Consider the following 21992-nt stretch of genomic DNA (forward strand, 5'->3'; position numbering starts at 1 on the left):
AGGAGCACTCCCTGGCCGGGATGTCCTCTCCCTTGCCTCGTGCCCTCTTGCACAGGCTGTGGACCAAGGGACAACCTGAGCTGGCCCGTGGCCATGCTGTGATCCAGCAGCTCGAGAAGCAGAGACAGGAGGATCTCAAGTTTGAGGCCAACCTGGGCAGCTTTGAGACCCTGATTCAAAAAATAGGTGTAGTCCAGTGGTAGAGCACCCTGGGTTTCAATCCCCAGGCCCCAAAACAAAATTAAAAGCCAACCAAACAAAACCCCACTGATGGTGATTTGTTACCGCGCGCTTTGGCCCCGGACTCACCCCGGTGCCTTACCACCGAGACACCTTCCCAGCACCGTTCCTTTTCCGGGCCACAGGCATGGCCACCACGCCTGCTCGTGTCTTGTAATTGGGTATTTTTCTCATGAACCGAAGAGTCAGCAGTCCCCGCTCCCACGTCCAGCGGCTTCACAATTCCCTGGCATTTGCATCTGTCACTATAAAAACATGTCCAAGCTACGGCCAGCGGGAGCCCTGGCCTAGTGCTGTGGGCCTCCCTGTGGTGGCGCCCTGCTGTGTGCTCGCTGTGACTCAGGCAGGCGCTGTGCCCCTCTGCTGCTCAGCATGTTCCCCTGAGAGCGGTTCCCACACACTCACGCTGACGCTCGCTGCCCTCTCATGGTGTGGCCCCCCAAGGTGGTCTGCACAACCTGCTCTGCGACTCTTCTGTCCAGTCTCCTGGGCGCCATCTGCACTGCTGCTCTAGGCCCTGGAGGCCCATGACCCCTCTCCTGGGTGGACTTCCTTTTAGTGGGTCCCCAATACTTGTCTTTCAGGGAGCACTTCCCGAGCAGCGAACCAAGACATGGTACGTAGGTCAGTCTGAGATTGCTTGGAAATACAATCTGACTCCTTCCACCCTTAACTGCTGGCCGGGGCACCATTCTGGGCTGCAGTTTGTCCTTGAACCCCTGGGACCACTGTGAGGACGAGTGCCGTCCTGACAGCTGGCCTGGAGCTCTCCCCTCCTGTTATTTGGGAACGGTCTTCGCCTCCACGGCTCTCAAACCCTCAGCTGCGAGTTCATGCTACCCGGGACCTTGCATTCTGGAGACTTGTTTCCATGGTGGCCTGTCAGTCCGACTTCCACCCTCTGGAATCCACTGTGCAGGCCCCGGGGTCCCTGGCTGCCCTCTGGAGCCTCACTCGCCTGTCCTTGGCTCTTCCGGTGTGACACCGTCCCCCTACCCTCTAACCTCGGAGCACCTTATTTTCTCTTCCAGGCATTTGAACATTCAGAGCTGATTCTGTGACACTTCTTGTGACCTCCTAGTTTCACGGGTGCACTGATCTGAGAACTCCTCAGTTGGGACTTACCACCTGCCAGTCCCTATGCACCATCCTGGCCAATACCCATGCAGGGGGGACCACTGCGTTGGCACCTACTGCTGGAGACGCGGTGCCTTCTTCCAGCTCAGAAAATGCTGACTTCCGTCCAGGCTGTCGTGTTTGCAGGCCACCCACCTAGCTCTGGCCACCACGAGCAGGCTGCTGGGTGCCACAGTGGACTGCAGGTCACAGAGAGGGCGGCATTTCATTTTCAAGTGGCCTACAGTCTCCAGACTCCTGCTACTATGCACATGGCACCAGAGAGCTGCGTCCAGGCACGTCCAGCCCAGGGCTGTGGTGACCGGAGGACTGCCTCCCCCCAGAAACTGCTGACACCCAGCGCCTCTTCACGCAGTGCTGGCCACGTGGACATGGAAAAGGGCCTGCATGCTTCCCTGTCCATCTGGAAGATTAAGCTGCAAAGGCCTTTATGTAGGCAGAGTCCCCTCAGATTCAGGCAGTGGACATGTCCATAGTTTCTAGTTCACCACTTTCTCAACATCTCGTGATAAGCAGAGATTTTAAATTCTGATGAGACCCAGTTTTAGTTTTCCCTGGGCGTGGGTTTCCTCCTGGGCTTCTCTGTGCGGCCTGTTGAAGACCCTGCCCAGGGCTCTCGCCCAAGTTCCTGTGAATGCGCATCTCACTAGATCAGGACCCTTCTTGCGTGGTTTCTGTGGACGGTCAAAGTTAAATTTCCCCCAAGACACGCCCAGTTGCATTCCCCGGGATGTTCGGCCTCAGTCCAGAGCTTCCTCTCTCTTCTGCAGTCCAGAGGTGCCACCAGGGCTACAGACCCTCCAGGACGTCCCATCTATGATCGCCAGCAAGATCACGGGCCACCGTGGACACTGCAGAGGTCAGCGGCAGCTTGGCCTTTCCTGCCAGTCCTCACTGCAGGGCCGGCTGCTCTCTGTTATTTCCAACCAGGAGCCGCCCAGGATCCATGGGGCTTGGCTGGGAAGCGGGACCCAGGTCACTCTTTGAGGGTTGTTCAGGGTTATTTTTGCAGGATGGCAGAGCAGGGCGGCCAGGAGCACTCCACTGGGCTTGTGTCAAGGCTCCTACACAAGTGAGTAGCGCTTATCCAGGGGCAGCTGGGGCGGGCCCTTGGTCAGATCCTGTTAAAACTCCCTTCTCCCTCCGACACCCGGGGTGGGGGAGGGGTCTGGTATTGACCCCCAGAAGATCCTGGCCTCCTATGGTCAGGCCTCCCCCTGGACTCTCGCTTGAGGCCGGTTGGGACCTGATGGCCTGCAAGACCAGAGCCCGTGTATGCTTGGACAGAGAGCACCTTCAGAGCAAGGACCCAGTCCTGGTACAGGGAGCTCCTGCTGGGCTGCCTCCAACAGTCCCCACTGCCCCAGATGTGAATCGTCTGCTGTAGCTAATGGCTTCTCCAGTGGGAGTCGGTCCCCGCGACCCGCCCAGCCTCTGAGGCTGGTGGCCTCCCAGTGTCGACCCCGGGTCCTCCCTCCTCGGTGCGCACCACAGCCCCTGGAGGAGATTCTCAATTTCAAAGGTGATCTTTTGACCCATGTGGCCTTTTCAGTTTCTAAAGGGTCCGTCATTTGGCTTCAGATTTCCTGAACTGCACAGTGGCCCAAGGGTGTGACCTATGCGGCTCACCTCTGTAGCAGGTGTGCTTACTTTGAAGGTCACCGGCAGGGGCGTGGCCAGTGCTCAGAGCTCCATGTGCACAGGTGGACGCTCCTCTGCTGGGTGTGTCCCTGGGGCATCGGCCTCCACATCCTGACCGAGGGGCCACGCTTCCATCGGAGACCCATAGGCAAGGAGAGCAGAGCCAGCCCCAGGCAAGGAAAAGGGGTCTTAATGCGTAACAGGAGCAGAAGTCCATGGGCCCCACCAACAGGCGACGGTCAGCACTTCACTACGGACACAGGGGCATTTTATGCCAACCACTTGGAGACCCAAGACGAAGCTCCTTGGCAAATCTTGTCAAAATGACAGAAAAAGAGAGCGAACACCTGGGCAGCCTCATGCTGAGGAGGCTCTACACACCCTTCGGGAGACTGCCCAGGTGTGCGTGCACACTGGTGTGTTTTCCTTCTTTCAGAATCTAAAAAAGGACATGGCCACAGTGCTGACCCTCGTGGTGGGGCTGTAGGACAGCAGCCGTGGAGAAGCAGCTTCTGTTTTTCCTGCACACTTCAAAGGCACGTGAGCCCTCTGCTGCTGGCTCTGTAGAGGGCAGACTGACCCCGGTGTCCTCTGGCTCCTCCACGTCCCAGGCCCAGCCCTGTCAGGCCATGCACCCCGACACCCTGGACTGCGAACCCCACGAGGGCCAGTCTCTGCACACGGGGCACTGGCTGGGTACCTGAGTATGTGGCTGGCTCTGAGTGTGACAGGCAGATATGGAGACCCTGCAGACAATCACCTCCTGGCTCAGATGCTGCCAAGGTCTCTGGGCAGCCTGTTACCCAGCACTTCCTGAGGGGACACACCCAGCTGGCCTGGGCCTGTGGGTGAGCAGACTATGCACTGCCCAGAGCCCAGGGGCTGTGCTCGCTCTGCCCTGCTACCTGTGTGCTCTGGCCTGCGGGCTCGCCCTCTTCTGTTTCTTACAACTGTGACTAAATGACCCTCCAGAGGGACAGATCTCAACTCTTGAGACCTAGCCACTGCCAGACCCAGCCAGCCTCTTCCAGGCGCAAATACGGGGACCACGCCCCCTGAAGCTGGGTGTGGGGACCTGTTAGGGTCTCCCAAGTCCCCAGGGCTGCAGAGGTGAGAGGAAGAAGGAGCCACCATGGCCACAGGCTCAGGCCCTCCTCCTGGATCCTGGGCTCCTCCTCTGCCGTCTGCCTTGGAACCTCCACTCTAAAGGCGAAACCATTCCAGGCATGGGGAGAGAGTGACTGCAGAGACCTGGGGACCAGAGGCCACCTGGGCCAGAGGAGGAGGAGACCAGGGCCCTAGGGAAGTGCTGAAGTAGTGGAGCAACGCTGGCTCTGGCCAGTGTGTGGCCACAAACCTTGAGACCAGGCGACGATGGGACGACGGACACACCACACTCTGATTCTCAGGACTCTGTACATGTTTCCAGGGGAAGATTCACAGGGTCTTGATGCAGACCACACCGAGCAGTACTCGAGACCTTTGTCCAACTGGCCGCCGGACTCCAGTCCTCTCCAGGGTGATGATGGCCACCTCTGCTTGAGACACAGGAGGCTACCACCCAGAGGCCAGGCCAGATGTGGGAGGGAGAACGCTGGTTCCGCTGGGCCTGTGAAACATCCTCCCTGCCACGGCACCTGGGATCAGCCTGCCATCATCACGGCCAGTCTGTCCATGCAGGTGATGCCACCGCAGCCCCTGGCACCTTCAGGGGGCTTCTGCTCTCAGAGCTCGTTGTGCCGTGCCCTCGAGATCCTGCTGGACAGGTCCTGCAGATGCTTCTTTACCTACAAACAGGGACATGATCAGCTGGACTAGAAGGGCAGGAGTGCCACACCCAGGGCGACTGCGCACCCCAGGAGCACACTGAAGAGACGCCCGCGCCCTGCCCTCCTCATCACACACTGTTCAGTTCATGCCCCCAGGAAGCAGACCTTCCTGACAAGCAGAACAGGACTTCCCAGCGTCCACCTTGTTCTTAAAAGCTTGAGTGGGAGACGCTGTGGTGGGCTGCGTCTGCACGGAGGGTGAGCTCACCCTGGACCCACTGCTATAGGGCTCTCAGGACCGTCCCCCGCCTCCAGGCCCAGGGCTCTGCACTTCGCACAGATCCCCGCCTGCTGGCTGTCCCCTGCCACGGCTCAGCATCAGTCCTGGCTGAAGGTCTCCTCTTGGCGTCCCCAGCACAACTGACGGCTGTGTGCTGGCATTGAAGCCAGGGCCTTGCACACACCAGGCAAGTGCTTATTGCTGAGTTACATCCACAACCCACTTAGAGCCAGGGGCTCCCTGAATTGCCCAGGCTGGCCCTGAACTTGGGATCCTCCTGCCTCAGCCTCTGACACAGGTGTGCGCTGCCAGGCCTGGCTGGTGACAGGCTTTCCTAGCCAAGGCCGCACTGCCCTCTGTGGAAGGAAGGGAAGCCAGGACTGCACCTGGCAGGCGAGCCCTCCACCAACGCCTGCACTCAGATGGCAGCAACGGGCACCGGCGACTGGGCGCCTGGCTCCTCCCCACTTAGGCCCCTCCTCCTGGCACTTCTGCATGACTTAACTTCTCAGGCTTTGCCGATTTTGAGGAGGAAGCACAGCCCTGTGGTTCAGACCCTGCAGGCAGTAAAAGGTCCCCTCCCAGCCTGAGCCCCACTCCCTGTGCAAAGTCTCTCCCAGTTTCGCGGGGCCTGGTGCTGGATCCTCAGTGCCCATACCACTTTGCGTCCCTGCTCACTGAGCTCGCCCAGGGTGTCCCGTGGGAATGGCTCCTGGGGGAGGAAGGTGCCTGCTCTGTGGGTCCACCAATGGTCCTCCAGCACCATCCCAGTCTCGCCCCAGTGCGGCGAGATTTGGACAGGACACAGCAGTGGTGGATTTGGGTTGCACCAGCAAGGGCCTGCACTCTGTGGGCCAGGAGGCCAGGCTCCATGCACGTGGGTTCCTGAGGCCTCTCAGGGCAGCTGCCCTGCAGCCCTGTAGGGGGTGGCCATGTGGGTAGGGGCGGCCCTGTGTGGGCTGACAGGCACAGGCCAGGCGGCACCCACCTTGTAGCCCAGCTCCTGGGTCTTGCCCTGCAGCAGCGCGTGCCTCTCCCTGCTGCGGCTGATGTGCTCGCTGTCGCCGAAGCTCTCCACGTGCTTCAGCTTCTGGTGTGAGACCTCCAGCTGCTTCTGGTAGTGGCTGTGCTTTTCGATTTTGGCCTCAAAGTGCTTGAGCTCCTCCTGGAAGGTTTTGACACTCACTTTTCTCCAATGTAACCCTGGGCACCTGAGGGCCTGTCTCTGGGCAAGGACGGTCTCACTGGGAGCCGGGTCAGCAGGAAGTGGCTCAGGCTGCTGTGGCCGGCAGTCATGAAGCAGCATGCTTGAGGGCAGCGTGGGCGGGAGTGGCCACGGTGCCACAGCTAAGGGTCTCCAAAGGAGAGGGATGCCCCACCAGAGCCTGATGGCCTCGAGGACCTCGGTGTCACCCTGGGACTCTGGTCCCCATCTGCACTTTCTTCACTGCACTGACCCCAGGTCCCATTTGCAGACTGACACCTGGTGCTTGAGCTCTTCCACGGTCGCCTCTGCGTATGCCTTTCCCTCCCTCCCTGCAGCCCCCGACCCCTCCTGCACCATCTTCCCAGATCCTGGTCACCCTACCCATCTTCAACTGGCCAAGGCCCTCTCCAGTTCTGTAGGGCCCACTGGCCCACTCCCCACGGGTGACCGACCCGACCCTCCCACGGAGGCTAAGGGCTCTTCCCCGGGCCGCGAGGGCGGGTGTGCATGACCGCTCTCCCTGCTGGCAGTCATCCCCCTTTGGGCCTAGCCACCCCACCCCAGGTGCACACACGGAACACGTCCTGAACACTCAGACGACACAGAGTCCCGTGGGCCCCCACAATCCCCCAAAGCCCCCTGGTTCAGCACCAGCAGCCCTCCCAAAGGCCTGTCCCCCACCTCGGGTGACCTGCCAGCCTGCAGTGAGGAGTTGCTTAGCTTCCCATGGCTCAAAGGAACCAGAGCCCCTTCCTTGGTGAGCAGCCTCTTACTGTCTCCTCTCTGGACACCTCGCCCCATCCACCTCCCACAGCCCCTGTCCCACTGAATACACCGGCCACCTCCCCTCTCAGTGCCCCAGTGGTCCTCTCCTCACAGCATGGCCAGCCAGGCACAGACATGGCTCATCCTTGGCCATGGGGCTGAGCTGGCTTGAGAGGCACGTTCATGTGCACACAGCCCCACCTGGCCACCAACCAGGACTCAGGGCTGCAGAAGTCAGCAGGGGACGAGGGCCAGAGGGAGCAGGTGGGGACAGACATACAAGTATGCAGGCCCCGCCCTACACCAGAGCTGGACAGGAACTCAGGTGGACACACAGCGGGGCAGACAGCAGGGCCTCCTTACCCGGAATGACTCCAGCTCTTTTTCCGTGAAGTTGGCAGACTGGGCCAGGTCCCACAGATCAATCACCCGGGGCTCCTCAAACTCTGCAGGAGAGCAGGAGCCATGTGTCTTAGGGGCAGTGTGGCTGGGCCTACAGAGCCTGCTCAGCCCCAGGACACGTGTATGTGACTGCCTGTTGTCAGCGCACAGCTGAGGCTTGGACACAACCACACGTAAGCCTGGGTACGCTCAGAGCATTCCTGAGGCGCACTGGGCACCTAGTCTGTCACTCAAAGGACTGGCTGTGATGTGGTCCCTGGTGAAGGGTACTTCTCCTGGGCTTAGAACCTGGGCTGCCCTGTCCATGACTGGAACCACCTGGATGCCTCTCAGAGGCAGTGTGGGTTGGGGGCTGTGCAGAAGTTACTTGGCATTGGTCAGGGCTGTCCATCAGAGACAGGTCCAGAGTAGGGGTTGGGTTGTTCACCTTTTTGCTCCTAAGCAGACCAGGTGGCTCCTTGACCTTGCTGGGCCCACGTGGGGATACAGTGAAGCTGCCCAGCATGGGTCACCAGCCTCTGCTCACCTGGCCTGCCTGTGAGCCACATGGTGCCTGCTACTCCTCCTCCTGGCTGACCTTCCTGCCCAGGACCCGAGGGAGCCCTGGCTTGTGGGGAGAGGGCTGGAGGACAAAGTGCAAGGGCAGGAGAAACCAAGGAGCTGCCCGGACGCAGCTGCATGAGGAGACATTTGAGGGGGGTGTGGGGCAGGGGTCAGCATCACCACCCACCATGCCCACTGTGGCCAAGCCCTCTGGCTCCTAATAACCCAGGAATGGCAAATCTGCCAGGTGGTATTATCACTTCCACAGGAGGCTGTGTCCAGGTGGGGAAGAGATGGTGACACTCTTGCCCAAGGGCACGCAGGTGGCAGAAGTAGAACAAAACCAAGGGGAGCTGGGCCTGGCCTGCAGGACACATGCGCCCTGTGCTGGGTGCCGCCTCTCGTCTTGAGAGGCCTTGCAGGTGGTGTCCCAGTGAAACCAAGCCCCTGTCCTGGGGTGGCAGACGCGGTGGGCATGGAGGGAGCACAGGCTGTGCCTTGTAGAGCCTGCCACACTGGCATGGGCCTGAGGCTCAGTGAGGCAGGGTCAAGGTGAACCAGGGTGGCTGACCCACTGCCCCCTGGCCCAATATGCACCAAGAGCATGCAGGTGGGGGGAGACCCTGACTCAGGAAAGCTCAGACTGATGGTCAACCAATAGCACCGATCCTTTCCAAGACCTGGTCAGCAGAACTTGGACCAACAGCACTGACCCAATGCTCCGTAGAGCCCTAGATGAGCACACCCAAGGGCCAGCCCACTTGTCCCTCGCCCTGTGGGAGAGCTGCCTCTTTTCTTCCCACTCCAATAAATCCCACATCTTTGTATTAGCATTCACTCTTCCTTGTCTGTGGGTTCCATTCTTTGGGTTCGTGAGACAAGAACCCAGAACAAAGAGACTGGTGGAGAGCTGCCAGCCCCCACTAAGAGCTGCCACAAGCCAGCCACCAGGCCTGTTGGGAGGGGCTGTGCCTTGGGGCCACTCCACCTTCAGGGAAGGGGCTGGCAGCGCAGAGGCACCCATGCTTATGAACAGCTTGGGAAAGCGGACCCTGGGCCGGCCCCTCTCTAATAGTCAAGGAGCGCATGTGACAAGGGCCCCAGGTCCCTGGGCCAGTTCCCCAAGCACTGAGAACACAACCTGCCAGATGCACCCTCCACTGCTACAGCCAGCAGCCGTGGACAGGTGCTGGTCGCGTGCGGAGCTTACCGGCCGTGGGGCCGTAGCCCTGGTGGCTGACCTTCCTCAGGCGATCCAGGCCCTGGTTGATGCTGCGCAGCTTGTCCTTCAGCTCACCGTGCTTGCTGTGAAGGATGTCGTCCTTGACCTGGCTCCGATCGGAAGGACTGATGACATTGTCATAAACCTCTGTGGAATCAGAACACAATGCCTGGTCAGGGCCTCCCGAGGGCCTGGTGCTGGGACCACTGTGTTGCCGAAAACCACACCCCTGGGAGAGTTCAAAGGTTCTCTCTTGGAAGCATCTGCTCCTCAGCTGTCTCTGGGGACAGTGATGTCAGTTGATGGGCCCTTTCAAACAGCAACACCTGGGTCCATGGTGACTGCAGGTGACGTCAGTGTACCCAGAGCCCTGGAGGCCACCCAAGACAGCACAGCCCCACCAGCCCTCCAATGTGCTCTTTCTCAGGGTCCCTACTTGGGGGAGTTCTGAGGGCGAAAGGCTTGTCCAGTCAGGAGGCAGCAGCTGCCTGCTTGCTGGGAGAGGAAGCCAGGGTGGCCACAGAGCTGCTGCCAAAGCTTCATCTGAGCGGAGCATTAGTGCTGGGCTGTGGCTCAGGGGTGGAGCGCTTGCCTGGCACATGTGAGGCCCTGGGTTCAATCGTCAGCACCACATATAAATAAAAATAAGGTCCATCAACAACTAATAAAATATTAAACAAAAACAACAACAAACCTGTTTCCATTCACAAAACTGGGTGGAAACCTAAGACAAGGGTACTGGGTGGCCCCCAGCAGGTCACTGCATGGAGCAGTGTGGCAGTGCAGGTGGGGCAGGCGGGCGAGGTACCTTCAGTCCTGCTCAGCGTCTCCAGCAGGACGTTGTACTCAGCCACCTTCTCTTTGTGGTGCAGAAACTCCTTCCACAGCTTGTCCAGCTCTTCACTGGAGAATTTCCCTGAGGTCTTCGCCTAGAGGGAAGGGGACCAGCAGGAAGACCCCTGGTGGGGCGTGCCATCCCTCTGTCCTCCATAAGCCCCCAGACTCTTTGCAAGTGTGTACACCAGGAAAATAAAACCCAAACCAGGGAGAACAGCTGTTGCTGGGCAAGGTCCCTTCTCCTTGGTGTGCCCAGACTTGGTGGGGCATGGTGACCATGCTGGCCAGGTGAGGAGAGGAGGACCCTGAGGAGGGTCCCCCATACCTACTCCCTCTCCTGGCTGTGGCTGGTGAACACAGCAAGGTCATCTCCCTGGGGGGCCCAGGGCTGGTCACCTTGCCATTCCATCTGCCTCTTGCCCCCTTCCCTACAACCCAGGACAACAGGCTGGTGCAGAGTTCCAATCCCTGAACCAAATCAGCATGATCCAGACAAGCTGTTCTGAACCAGGGTGGAAGGGGAGCCAAAGCAAGGGAGCATCCTGATATAGGTCCGCCAGACCATCACACCCCAACACCTGGCCCCACCCAGCACCCCACTCTGAGGTCTGCAGCCCAAACAGCATGCCAGGCCAAGCCCAGCAGACCCGCCTTCCTAGACAGCACAGACAGCCCACTCCCGTGTGGCCATGGACACACACCAGGCTGAGGTGCATTCCCACAGCAGCAGCTCTGCGGGCCAATTAAGGCAGAGGTCACAGCCATGGGGTGGTGGTAGCTTGGTGGTAGAGCACTTGACTAGCGTGAGAAGCTCTGGGTTTGAGTCCCAGCACCACCATGAATAGATAAATGAAAAGAATGCAGTCACGCCGTGTGTTTAACCCGTGCAATTTAATAACGCTGCTAAGCACGTTCTTAACATTTCAGCCTAAGAGCTATAAGCCAAAAGAATCGCTTTGTAGAGAGCACAGGCATGTTCCAAAGAGGAAGCAGAGGCTGAGCTGCAGGGAGGAGAGAACCATCACAAAGAGCAGCACTGTCCCAAGAAAGCTGTGTTCTCCTGAGAGGCCCCACACAGTGAGCACCGTGCAAGGGACGGGGGCCTTGCAGGGCGACAACTTGAGACCTACCCCCCATGCCCTAACCCTAACATCAGGGCAGGTCTGAGCAGTCATGGAAAAATGGATGGGTACCTTGTGCCACAGCTTTTCCAGCCTGGGGTCCCCCAGCCCGTCGTCCTGGGCGCTGTCACTGAGTGAGTTGCTGTGCACCATCTGGGCCTCCTTCCTCCCGTCCAGACCATACTTGGCCAAAATAACTAGAGAGAAGCGGTTTTACTCCACACGGTTCTTTGACCAACAGTCCACCCGTCTCAGAAACCCCCGGGGCGGTGCTGGCCTGCTTTCTCTTCACCCTGGCCGCTGGGTGGCCATGCAAGACGCAGTGGACCAGCACGCACACCAGCCCCCAGTGCTTACGAACATCAGGAGGACAGGCCTGGTTCCTCCCGTGGACATACCCTGCTAACGTACTCCTGAACGCAAAAGTGGCTTGTGGGAAAACCAGGTGTGGCCTGGATGGGCCACTGGCAACAGGGTCTCAAGGACAGGTAGTACTGTCCCAGTTTCTGACCAACCCCAGTGAGGACAGACAGTCCACTGAGGGGTCAGGCAATGGCCAGGGAGCCTGAGAACCCTGATAATGTGCTCACCTACAGGGGAAAGGCAGAGCCAGAACTCCTGGCAGATTCTGAGGCAGCTGGGAGGGGAGGCCAGCCAGCATGTCTGCTGCTACCCAGCCCAAGGGACGTACTGGCCTCGTACATCAGTCTTTCTGCCCCATGAGGACACGTACCTCTGGTCACTAGCACACTGTAGGGAAGGCCAAACAGCTCACCCTACTGTGGACAGGCTTGGTGCTCTGGACATGAGCAAATAGGGCCTGGGGCCTGGTCTCTTGTCCCAGGAAGCAGCTCTCTAGAGCCAGGGCTCTGACCTCTTAGCCTACATGCCAGCACTCAGCCACTACAGCTCTGTGGGCAAGCCCCCACCAGCCAGGCCCCCCTGGAATCCACAGTCTATCCGGTTGGCCCAGCCCATGTATGGTCTTTGGAAACTCCCTTCCCCTCTTCTGGGCCCAGAAGAGGGGAAGGGAGTTTTCAAAGACCAGACAGGAGACCATAGGTCTCGATGTATCTGGAAGCTTGGCCGCTGGGGGCCTCCAGCATGCATAGCAGGAGCACTCTGGCATTACAGTCCAGGAGCCCTGGTCCTCTCAGTGTCAGGCAGCCTACAGACGTCTCACTCCACTGCAGACAGTGGTCAGGAGCTGCCTGGGCGTGGGGGGGGGGGTCCCACTGGGGCACACACTCAGCAAAACTTGTCAAACCCTGTGGTAAGATTTGGATTCCATCACATGCAACTTTTATCTCTAAGAACGACTTTAAAAATTACTTAAGCCAGGCCCAAACTACTTGACAGGCTGCGGTGGGAGGAACATCTGAGCCTGGAGTTCAGGGCAGCCTGAGCAACACAGGTAGGAGACCCTGCCTTTAAAAATAAAACAAAAATCTTGATTAAGTAAAGGTTGCTCAGCCACCCCAGCCTCAGAAAGCCAGTGCCTACCCTGTCTCCAAGGTCCAGCTGACTGGCCCAGGCCACCACTGCTCCCAGCTCCAGGAAGAGCCCAGCCGCCCCAGGCCTCACACTCCCGACTCCCCTGGACAGCTCTGGCAGCCCAAGCCAGAGAAGAGGGTGGGGTGTGGCTCAGGGCTGAGGGCACAAGAACCACCAGACTCCTGACCACAGGTAACTGGCCAGGGCTATGCTCAGCAACCAGGACTGAGGAGGGTTCTGAATGCTGGGCTATGCCTCAGGTGGAATCCCAGAATGCTGAGGCTGGAGGAGGCCTCACAGAGCACGGAGCCCGGCCTCTCCTGAGGTGGCCGTGGGCTGTGTGTGGGGTGAACAATAGGTGCAGACAGGGCTGTGCAGGCAGGACCCATCCCTCTCAGGACAGAGCCCATGTGGGCTTTGCCAAAAGAGCCACTGTCAGTCTAGATGAGGCAGTTCAGTGAGGTACGTCCTTAGGGTGCCCAGGGCAGAGCTGGTGGAGATGGGGTTCCCCAGTGCTCCTACCAGTTGTGCCCATTTCTCATCCCAGTCTCCTGTCTGGACACTGCATGACACAGTCCCCCTGGGTGTGCTATATGACCATGGCACAGGGAATGGGGAGCAGGTCCACAGACCACACCTGGAAGACAGTGGGCCTGTGTGGCCATGAGAGTGGCCAGCATCAGCAAGCACCCACTTCCTAGACAAGACCTCTCCAGGAGTGCTCAGGAGGATCAACTTCCAGAATTCCACTAAGGCTGTTGCCAGGCACCAGAGACCAGTGTCATCCAAGCAGAAAACTCTGCCCTAAATGGGTCATGGGCCTGGACTTTAATAGGCTGGAAGAAGCCACTCCCAATGAGGACACCAGCCAGCAGGGAGGGAGATGGTCACTAACCCACCTCCCTGGAGCCCTGGGCTCCTCTATCTCTTGGGCCTGGACTCCTGTGCACAAGGGCAGGGATGGTTCCTCTGGAAGGGAAGGGCTCTGGCAGCTCCAGGGCCCTCCATCCTACACATGCCCAGTTCCTTCTGATGGGGTGGAATTGGGGCAGGAAACTCCATAGCAGGCTCCTGCCCTGCCCAAGAGGATGGCCTCCCCAACATGCTGCACGAAGTGCAGCTGTCCCGACTCATCTCAGGTGTGTCTCCTCTAGCCTGGCGGCCCTCTGCCGCTGCATGTGGATTTTGTGTTCCTGGTACACAATCTGAAACTTGGCCTGTAAAATGGGAGAAATGAGGCTGGACCATGGTGCACCCAGACGTCGTACTGTGGTGAAGCTCTGAAGGCCTGAGCAGGGACAGGGACGGCTGGGGACAGCACTGGCTCTGGAGGCAAAAAACCCCACACAGGATATCCATCCCTGAGTCTGTTAAGGGGGGACTGGAGTCAGCACCTCAGTGAGGCCTGAGGAGGAACAGTCTCCTGTTGGACTGAGGAGGGGACCTGCATCCCCCTCGGACTGCCTGGGTGAACCGTGTCCCCAACCTGTTTCCAGGCCATGCAGCTCGGGGCCGTCAGCCTCCGGGACATCTGTGTGTCTGGAACTCTGATCCTGGTCCTCCTCCAGCGTGCCAACAGCACTCAGGGGACAGACAGGCCTGAGACTATGGCCAAGGTGCCCCTGGGGGCGAGCCTGCACACTGAGGCTGGGCAGCTGCCTCCCCGATTGTAAGAAGAAAAACAAGCACCATTAAGATTGCGAATCAGCTTTGCTTCTTTCTCCCCGTCCTCGTCCAGGCCCTCAATCTTCAGTTTCTTCCAGTTGAGCTCATCTCTCTCTTGAATCTTCAGATCGGCATGGAGCTCCGCCAGCTTCACAGGAGAGAGATGCAGCTGCCCAACAAGAACAGAGCAATGTGTGACCACGGCAGACACAGCCCGAGGCTGACCTGGGAGAAGGGTAGCAACTAGGACCCCAGACAAGAGGGGACAGAGTTGGGGCCATGGGCAAGAGGTTCTAAAGACAGCTGGCCTTCCACCCAGGCCCGAGCTCTAAAACCCCAGTCCATGGAGAGGTCGCCCCTGATGGCGGCTGCCTAGAGGCTAGGGCTGCTGTGACAGTCACCCTCCCTCCCTCCCTGCTGGTACATGGTGAGTTTCACCAGGGAAACAGGGTACCAATGAGGGGCTGGGCCTGGTAAAGAAATGCATTACCTTTTGCTCATGCTGCACGACTATGAAAAAACAACTGAAAGTGCCACAGAGAGGACTGAATTTACAGAAAATAAAATATTTATAATTTACAGAAAATAAAATCCAAATAACATATTTTTTAAGGGTAGTACTGGAGATTGAACCCAGGGCCTCCACAGGCTAGGTGAGTGCTCTACCACTGAGCCACGCCCCCAGTCCTCCAAACAAAATCTAAAAAACCAGAATCAAGCAGAACTACAACTGTCACAGGACACTGGCCACGTCTGAGACAGAGCCAGGCCACGTGGAATACAGATCCTGAGCACCTGCAGTGGGTATGAACTGGACTCCCTACAGATGCTTAGCCTGTCCTGGGCAATGGGAGGGGGACGGTCAGCAGAGACCCCTGCAAGTCCTCCAAAACAACTGCAACCTCTGATTCTCCCACTTCATTTCCCGAGGCCCTTAATCCCCATCTCTTACATGTATCAGGCTTTCCCGTGAGCCCAGGACACTTCTGAAAGGGAACTCAGATATCTGGAGTGGAAATAACATTAATAATAACCCTCTCATTCACCTGCTGGCAAGCCAACCGTGCAGGTATAACCCACCTGTCTTGCCTGGCAGGTTGCAGCAGGGAAAGGGGCAGGGTCTGGGGGATCTCCCGCCCCTCCACAGCTGGTGCTTCCCTCCTCTCATCCAAGACCCACTCTCCAAGGAATGACTTCTCTGCTGACCCTGAACCCCTTTCTCTGGTGTCTCCAACACCCTCTGAGCTGGCCCTGCCTGTCCAATAATTTCTCCTCTGAACTCTATCGGGTGCCCCTGCAGAAGGCTGGATGCCCATCTGCAGCATGCCCTTGAGACCCTGGAATGACTTGGCTGCATCTCATCTGTGGGCTCCCAGAGAAGCAGCGACACAGGCCATGGAGGCAGGATGGAGTGGGGACAGACAGGAGAGGAAGCCAGACTCTCCTGTACTGACAGGCCCAGCCACCATACAGCACAGCCCCCTTGCCTTGTTTCTGATCCGAAGCCCACATTTACTTATTTTTTATTTGTGACACAAAACTCTGGAGCAATAACAGACAGGTCTGTTTCCATCTCTAATTCCCCACACACTGCATCATCTCCCCTGCTGGGCACATGGCAGCAGGGCAGCGCTGCAGGGAGGAGGCGCTGCAGGGAGGAGACGCTGCAGGGAGGAGACGCTGCAGGGAGGAGACGGCTGAGGCTCTGTTTTTTTTTTTTTAAATAAATACTTTTTTAGTTATAGTTGGGCACAATACCTTTATTTTATTTGTTTATTTTTAGGATCGAACCCAGCCCCTCGAACATGCTAGGTGAGCCCTCTACTGCTGAGCCACAACCCAGCCCAAGGCTCTGGTTTTGCTCTGCAGGGAGGGCTGGTAGTGCCCTCACGCTAGACCTGCCCTCTCTGGGGCTGTTGGGGAGGGTCCAGGTATTCACCAATGCTGCCTGGTACCTCGCTGGAGGGCAGAGCTGAGGACCTGGGCCACAGCCTTCCTCCAAGGCTCAAGCACGAGCACTCTCACCTGCAAACTGTGGTGGGCTTCGCACCCCCTGCCCACCTTCCCAGGGCTCTGGGAGAGTCAGTGGGTGAACGTGGGAGGGTACACTGTGAGATGCAAAAGCGGAACTGCACGGGAGGGGGGGGCCACCATCTGCCCCAGAGTCACCCATTCTCAGGCCCAAACCCCGGTGTCTAAACCTACCACCCAAATCTCTCAAAAGTCATGACATGCCTGCTGTCCTCTGACATATAGCTGCCTACAAGCTCAGGGCTGAAGGTACAATGCCCAGAGCCACAAAATCAGCAGCTGTCAGCTCTACTTGGGAGGGAGACAAGCAGGTCACGCGTAAACACCTGGCTCTCACTTCAGGATTCCTTTCTCTCTTTAAAGTTAGACGTTAACACATCAAGTTTGAAGTACTAGTTAAAGAGAAGTAAATGCAAAAAACAATCCATCAGGGCTGGGGCAGAACACGTGCCTACCATGCATGAGGTCCTGGGTTCAATGCCTAGCACTGCAAAAATAAACAAACACAACAAAAGCAGACTCTGTCAAATATTAAGTCCTGGAGTAAATAACTGACGACCAGGAGACAGAGATGGGGGCGGCCCAGAGCATGGAAAGACAGAACTTGCCCTTCAGAAACCACCTCCAATGGCCCCGAGGGTGAGCACAAACCCTAGGGAGCTGCCCAGCTGCCTGTCACTCTCCCTGGAAGCCCCAGCGCCACTCAGGAATCCTCTGTGTGCCTAGGAGCCAGTGGGGCTCTGGAACTTTCCAGACCCTTCTGCTTTCTCAATCCCCTGTCCCTAGAAACCCAGGCCCAGAATGTGTAGTCTCTAGAGTCCATTCAAACCTTGGCCCCTGGGGCCAGGGCTGTGTGTTCTGCCAAGCAGAGGTGTGCAGAGCACAGCTCAGGCAGGGCAGGTGGTGTGCCCAGTACCCATGCTGCCAAGATGACCACTCAACTCCCAAAGAGCAGCAGGTGCTGCCCACGTGCTGGCTTGACCACGAGGCAACCTCGCTGCTGCTGGCTAGGCAGTCACTGGCCAAGCAGCAAGCCGCTGCAGACAGCTGGCATGCAGCACCCTCTCATGCTGCTCAGTCCCTTGACAAAGGGCTTGCTGGCAGGTGGAGGCAGGAAGGCCATGGCCAGTCCTGTGACCACCCTTTCCTCAGAGTCCCTGGAGAAGTGTGACACAGGGCCCTTCCAAGGGCACGAAGAAGGAGGAAATGGAAACATCTGGCAACAGGGATGGCTTCTTGGGTCCTTTGCTCTGCACACCTGACCTTTAAGGACAACACCTACTTTGGTTGTGTCAGAGGTGAAAGATGTTCATCTGTGTCAGAAATAGGAGCTCTGAGCTTAAAGACCCATTTCCCAGGCTGAGGGTGACAGTGCACCTTTACTGCAGGGGTGCTACTCAGACCTAGGAAGCCTGCTCCTGAGAAAGAGAAGTGTCTGTGGGCACATGGCAGCTGCCACAGAAGCACCCCTCCCCCACAGCTAAGGACAGCCCTAGGCTGGGAGTTTGGCATCTTGCAACACACTGGGTGTGTCACAACACCACAGGACTCAGCTTGCTTAGGGACATTTGGGAAGTGGGGACAGAGTGATTTCAGTCAGGGTACGAAGCTAGAATGGACTGTCTCCCAGGATGGAAACACTCTCTGTATCTTCTCACCTCCGCCCCCACAGGAGTCTCAGGGTGGGTCTGACCTCCTCAAGAAGAGGGTCAGAATGAGGGTGAGGCACATGGCTTTGTCACACTTATTACCTGACCCTCAGATACCATGACAAGCTATATAGTGTTGTCTGCTATGATACAATCATATATTTAGAAAGCCAAAAAATGCATAATGCTTTTGTCAAGCAAATAAGGACAAAATCTTTCTGGCCAGTGAAGGAAGGTCACGAGGCTGAGAACGCTGATCCCCCATGCTCCATCTGATTCTGCTACAGAATACAAAGAGACCCCAACTCAAAAAGGGCCTTGCAGCACCCCTCACTCCCACCTAAAGCAGCGGGTAGGTGGTGGGTGAGAAGTGATGTGAGCTACGCTCACATTAACACCCTCTTCAAGCTGACCACAGACTCACCTGCCTTGTCCACCCCAGGATCCAGTGCTCTTAGTAGTAGGAGTAGAAGCATTAAGCCCACCTTGGACCCAAGGCTGCAGGGGCCTGAGCAGAACACTCCTTCTGGCTGCCCTGAGGTGACTCAGTACCTGGCCACAGCTCCTACCACCACCCTTCCATGTCTAGAAGGAAAACCAGCAAGAGTCAGTGTGTCCTCAACTACTAGGCTCTATAGAAGTGGGAAGACACACAATATGCCCTAACACAGAAGTCCACCCTGGAAGAACTTCCCATTCGGTTCAGTGGAAAAGGTTTGCACACATGACTGCAGAATTTCAGGGCTAGAGGGACCAGAAAGGTCATGTAGTCCAAGGCCTGCACAAGGCCAAGGGGAGCTGGCACCCAGCAGTGACCACAGAAGACAGTGGAGAATAGACTGGCCTGATACCAAAGCAAATCAGGTGTGGGAGGAGCACAGGAGAACCCAGAGATGGTGACCTGCCAGAGGTCTAAGAAAGGCACCCAGGCTGACAGATGCAGAGGCTGGCCTGGGGCATGTTTAGATGGGCAAGTGGAAGGCCTAGGCCAGCTCCCAAAGCAAGGGGAGCCTTTGGGTTCATAGGCACCCAAGTACATTTTCCCAACACTGTCTCCAACTCAGACTAGTGTCTTCTTGGTTCTCTAACCTCACCCTGTGGAGGAAACTCCACCCAGCCAATAGTGGCTGGCTCAGCACACCCATCACAGTGGGCAGTGGGGGCCAGTGAAAACACATCCTGAGCTCTAGACTTTCCTGGTCCCTGCTGCTCAGATGATCCTGCCACATCCAACCCCACTGTGTCCTTGGCCCATTCCTCCAGGAAACCACTATGCTTCTTTAGCCTACAGTGCTGTCTCCATCTCTATCTCTGTAGGCCAAACAATATACACCAAGGTCCTCTCCAGCAGAACCTCAGGACACTGGCTGGAAATGAAGCTGGGACAGGAGCATCTTGTGAAGGGCTATACACACTGGACACAACTCCCCTTCCTGCAGAGTCTCCTGCAGCCAGCCTCCCAATCCTCCCTCACTACTCTTCCTCCACGGCCAGAGAGTCTGCTCTCTTCCAGAATTTATTCTTATCTTGCAAATTATTTACTCAAGAATGCTAAAACTGGACTACTTAAAGGAAGAGCTAATCTGACCTCCTTCTACTTAAAGATGAAGAGACTGAGACCCAGAGGAGTGGGTCTTAGTTTGTAAATAACTATTTTCATACACTTGAGCCCATGCCTAAAAAATGAAATAGTTTTTATGTTAATGTACAATGTGGCTGGCCAAGGGTCATTCCAGTTAGGAAGCTGGCTGACCTTGGGATGCCTTTTCTCCTCTAGGTTTTGGTACCTTTATCTCCAAAATGAAGAGATTAGATCAGATACCTGTTAACTTCCAGTTTAGCATTCCCTGGGCCTTTTGTTTCAAGAATTCTAAGCTGACCTACCCTCCACCTCTCTGTATCCCTCACCCAAATTAACCAGCACCAGGCTGCTCCTGGGACTTCTGCTGTTCTTGGAAACGTCCGTGTCCAATCTCACCTGTTTTAATTCTTTCTCCATAAAGGGAGAGGTAGGGTGGGACAAATGGCAAAGGCCTGCAAAAGGCCAAAGGCTAGCTCTGCCTCATTCGGGATAACTAGCTCGCTGGGCAGAGGAGGCCGGCGCGCGTGGACCAAGCTGGTGGGTACCCTTGGGGGCGGGCCTCCAGCTGCTCTAAAGGCGGCGCAGCTCCACCCAAGGTCTCCCAGGACTTCTGCAAGTCCCGCTGCCTCAGGGTCTCCTTCCTACGGCAGGTGAGGTGGAGGTGCCCACCTGACCTCGGGGAGGCAGAGCTTCCGGGCCGCAGGAACCTGGCCAGGGCTGACTGGCACGGCCGCCCCAGCCCACCGTCCCCGGCCCCCGCTCACCCTCCGGGCCTTCTCCCACAGCTGCTTCAACTTCTCCATGCGGAACTCCTCCCCGGGTTCGCTCTTCGCGGGCGACTCGGGCTCATTCTTCTCCCGCGAGTACTTGCCGCCGTGAGTCGCCGCAGGCCAGGGCCCGAGCAGCAGCAGCGCCAGCAGCAGCGGCAGGGACAGCGGGAGCCCGCACGGCCCAGAGACCCTCTGCCTCCGCGGCGCCATCTTCCTCTGCGGCGCTATCCCCACCTCGCGCCCGCCCGTCAGGACTCCCAGGCCCCGCCCACCTCCCGCGCGGCCTCTTGGGAGTGAGCTGATTGGGCGACGCGCGGGCGTTTCCTAGCAACCTGCCGCGGGCGGGGGCGGAGCCTGAAGGGCTGGGGGTCCTCTGCCGCTGCCCGCCCGAGCGCGGGAGAGTCCGCGGCCCCTGCGGTGCGGCAGTTTCTGCCCGCGTGCTGGTCCCCGCAGGGCCTGGGCGTAGCTCTCTCGCCCTGGGACTCCAGGGGTCGCTCCTAGCCGAGCGGAAGGGCGCGTGGCAGCCAGGCCCCGGGGTGGGGCGGGGGGAGGGTGGCACCTGCCGCAGCGCTGCCTCCCTCAGCCTAGTCCCCCTGCCAGGTGTGCGTGACCTGGCCGCTGTCCCCACCTGCCACATTTCAGTAGATCCACCGACTGAACGTCGGGGATTGGCGGTGCCCTGGGGCAAAGTGGGAGCCAGAGGGAAGGAGGGAGCCACAGATGCGGAGGCCAGGGGGCTGAGGGTCTAGTAGAGCCTGGGGGCCGAGAGAGCCCACGGTGAGGTCTCAGGGCCAAGGGGCACTGAGGACAAAGCGAGGGTGGGCGTCTGCAGGGGAAAGCTGCGTCCTATACTTTTCCAGGAAGGGCTGCCCTGTCTTGAGAGCCATCGTGTCGTTTTGTCCAGCTGTTTGTTTGTCCCAGGAAGGAGGAGGCTCAGCCTTCCTCTCCGGGAGCCAGCAGCTAGCCCGCTGTTCCGCTGTTAATACCCACTTTAGGGTTAGGTCAGACTGACCACGGTATCAGCGTAGACCCTGTGAGAACGGATGTTCACTTTGACCCTGGTTCAGGTCTGAAGGACAGGCGCTCCTCACCAGCTGCAGCTGGGCTCTGGTGGGTGCTTCTGGGAGCCAGGCACCCCCCAACCCCCCCAGCCCCGTCTTCAACACGGCGTCCAGGGCTCCGTCTTCGACACAGTGTCCAGGATCCCAACTTGGACACAGCATCCCAGGCTCCTGCTGGCCACTGAGGAACCCCAGGGGAGGTGGAAAATAGGCCAGCTCTGTCTGCTCAGAGGGCGGCACCTGATGCAGCAGGGTCTGGCAGTGTTGTCTAGCTGTTCTCCCAAGTGGGAGCCATATGGGTGTGTGGACACTGGCTGGTTTTGTTTGTTTAGACTGCCTGTCTGAAGATGTGGGTACCATGCAGGTAGCTTCCCATCAGCTTTTTAAACCCCTCACTCTGTGTCTTGAGCAGTCAGCTAAGGGTTCTTAAACTCTTAAGGGAAGCTCCTCATGTGAAAGAGAAAGAGAAATGGAAACAGATAACAGCAAAAAAGCAACTGGGCGAAAACAAACCATGTAGGTAGGGCCTGGGGGTGTAGCTTGGTGGTAAAGGGTTTGCCTTACGGGTCCTGAGAT

The 21992-nt window shown here is 58.0% G+C and overlaps 2 protein-coding genes across 2 annotated transcripts in view; one reads left to right on the forward strand and one right to left on the reverse strand.

Moving 5' to 3' along the window:
- The window catches only part of Dok7 (docking protein 7), a 39881-nt gene extending 31070 nt beyond the window's left edge, over window positions 1–8811 (forward strand). The window contains exon 11 of the mRNA XM_078020930.1: window positions 1272–8811. The gene's annotated coding sequence lies outside the window, so the exon portion shown is untranslated. The remainder of the gene's footprint in view (window positions 1–1271) is intronic.
- Lrpap1 (LDL receptor related protein associated protein 1) lies at window positions 4421–20612 on the reverse strand. The gene is made up of 8 exons (XM_005318996.5): window positions 20350–20612; window positions 14348–14492; window positions 11237–11361; window positions 10015–10135; window positions 9195–9353; window positions 7403–7485; window positions 6056–6232; window positions 4421–4805 (listed from the first exon to the last, which is right to left on the reverse strand). The coding sequence occupies exons 1-8, from the start codon at window positions 20563–20565 to the stop codon at window positions 4743–4745; spliced, it is 1089 nt and encodes a 362-aa protein (XP_005319053.1). The 5' UTR covers window positions 20566–20612; the 3' UTR covers window positions 4421–4742.
- Between the last annotated feature and the right edge of the window lie 1380 nt (window positions 20613–21992).

The sequence above is a fragment of the Ictidomys tridecemlineatus genome, chromosome 9 (assembly GCF_052094955.1).
Source record: "Ictidomys tridecemlineatus isolate mIctTri1 chromosome 9, mIctTri1.hap1, whole genome shotgun sequence".
Lineage (NCBI taxonomy): Eukaryota > Metazoa > Chordata > Mammalia > Rodentia > Sciuridae > Ictidomys > Ictidomys tridecemlineatus.

Excerpts from the sequence above, each read along its gene's own strand:
- Lrpap1 (XM_005318996.5), bottom strand. The coding sequence starts at position 20,565 with ATGGCGCCGCGGAGGCAGAGGGTCTCTGGGCCGTGCGGGCTCCCGCTG. Across the intron at positions 14,493-20,349 it reads TGTGGGAGAAGGCCCGGAGG|CTGCATCTCTCTCCTGTGAA; the intron begins GTGAGCGGGGGC and ends CTTGTTGGGCAG. Across the intron at positions 7,486-9,194 it reads GGGCTACGGCCCCACGGCCG|AGTTTGAGGAGCCCCGGGTG; the intron begins GTAAGCTCCGCA and ends GCTCTCCTGCAG.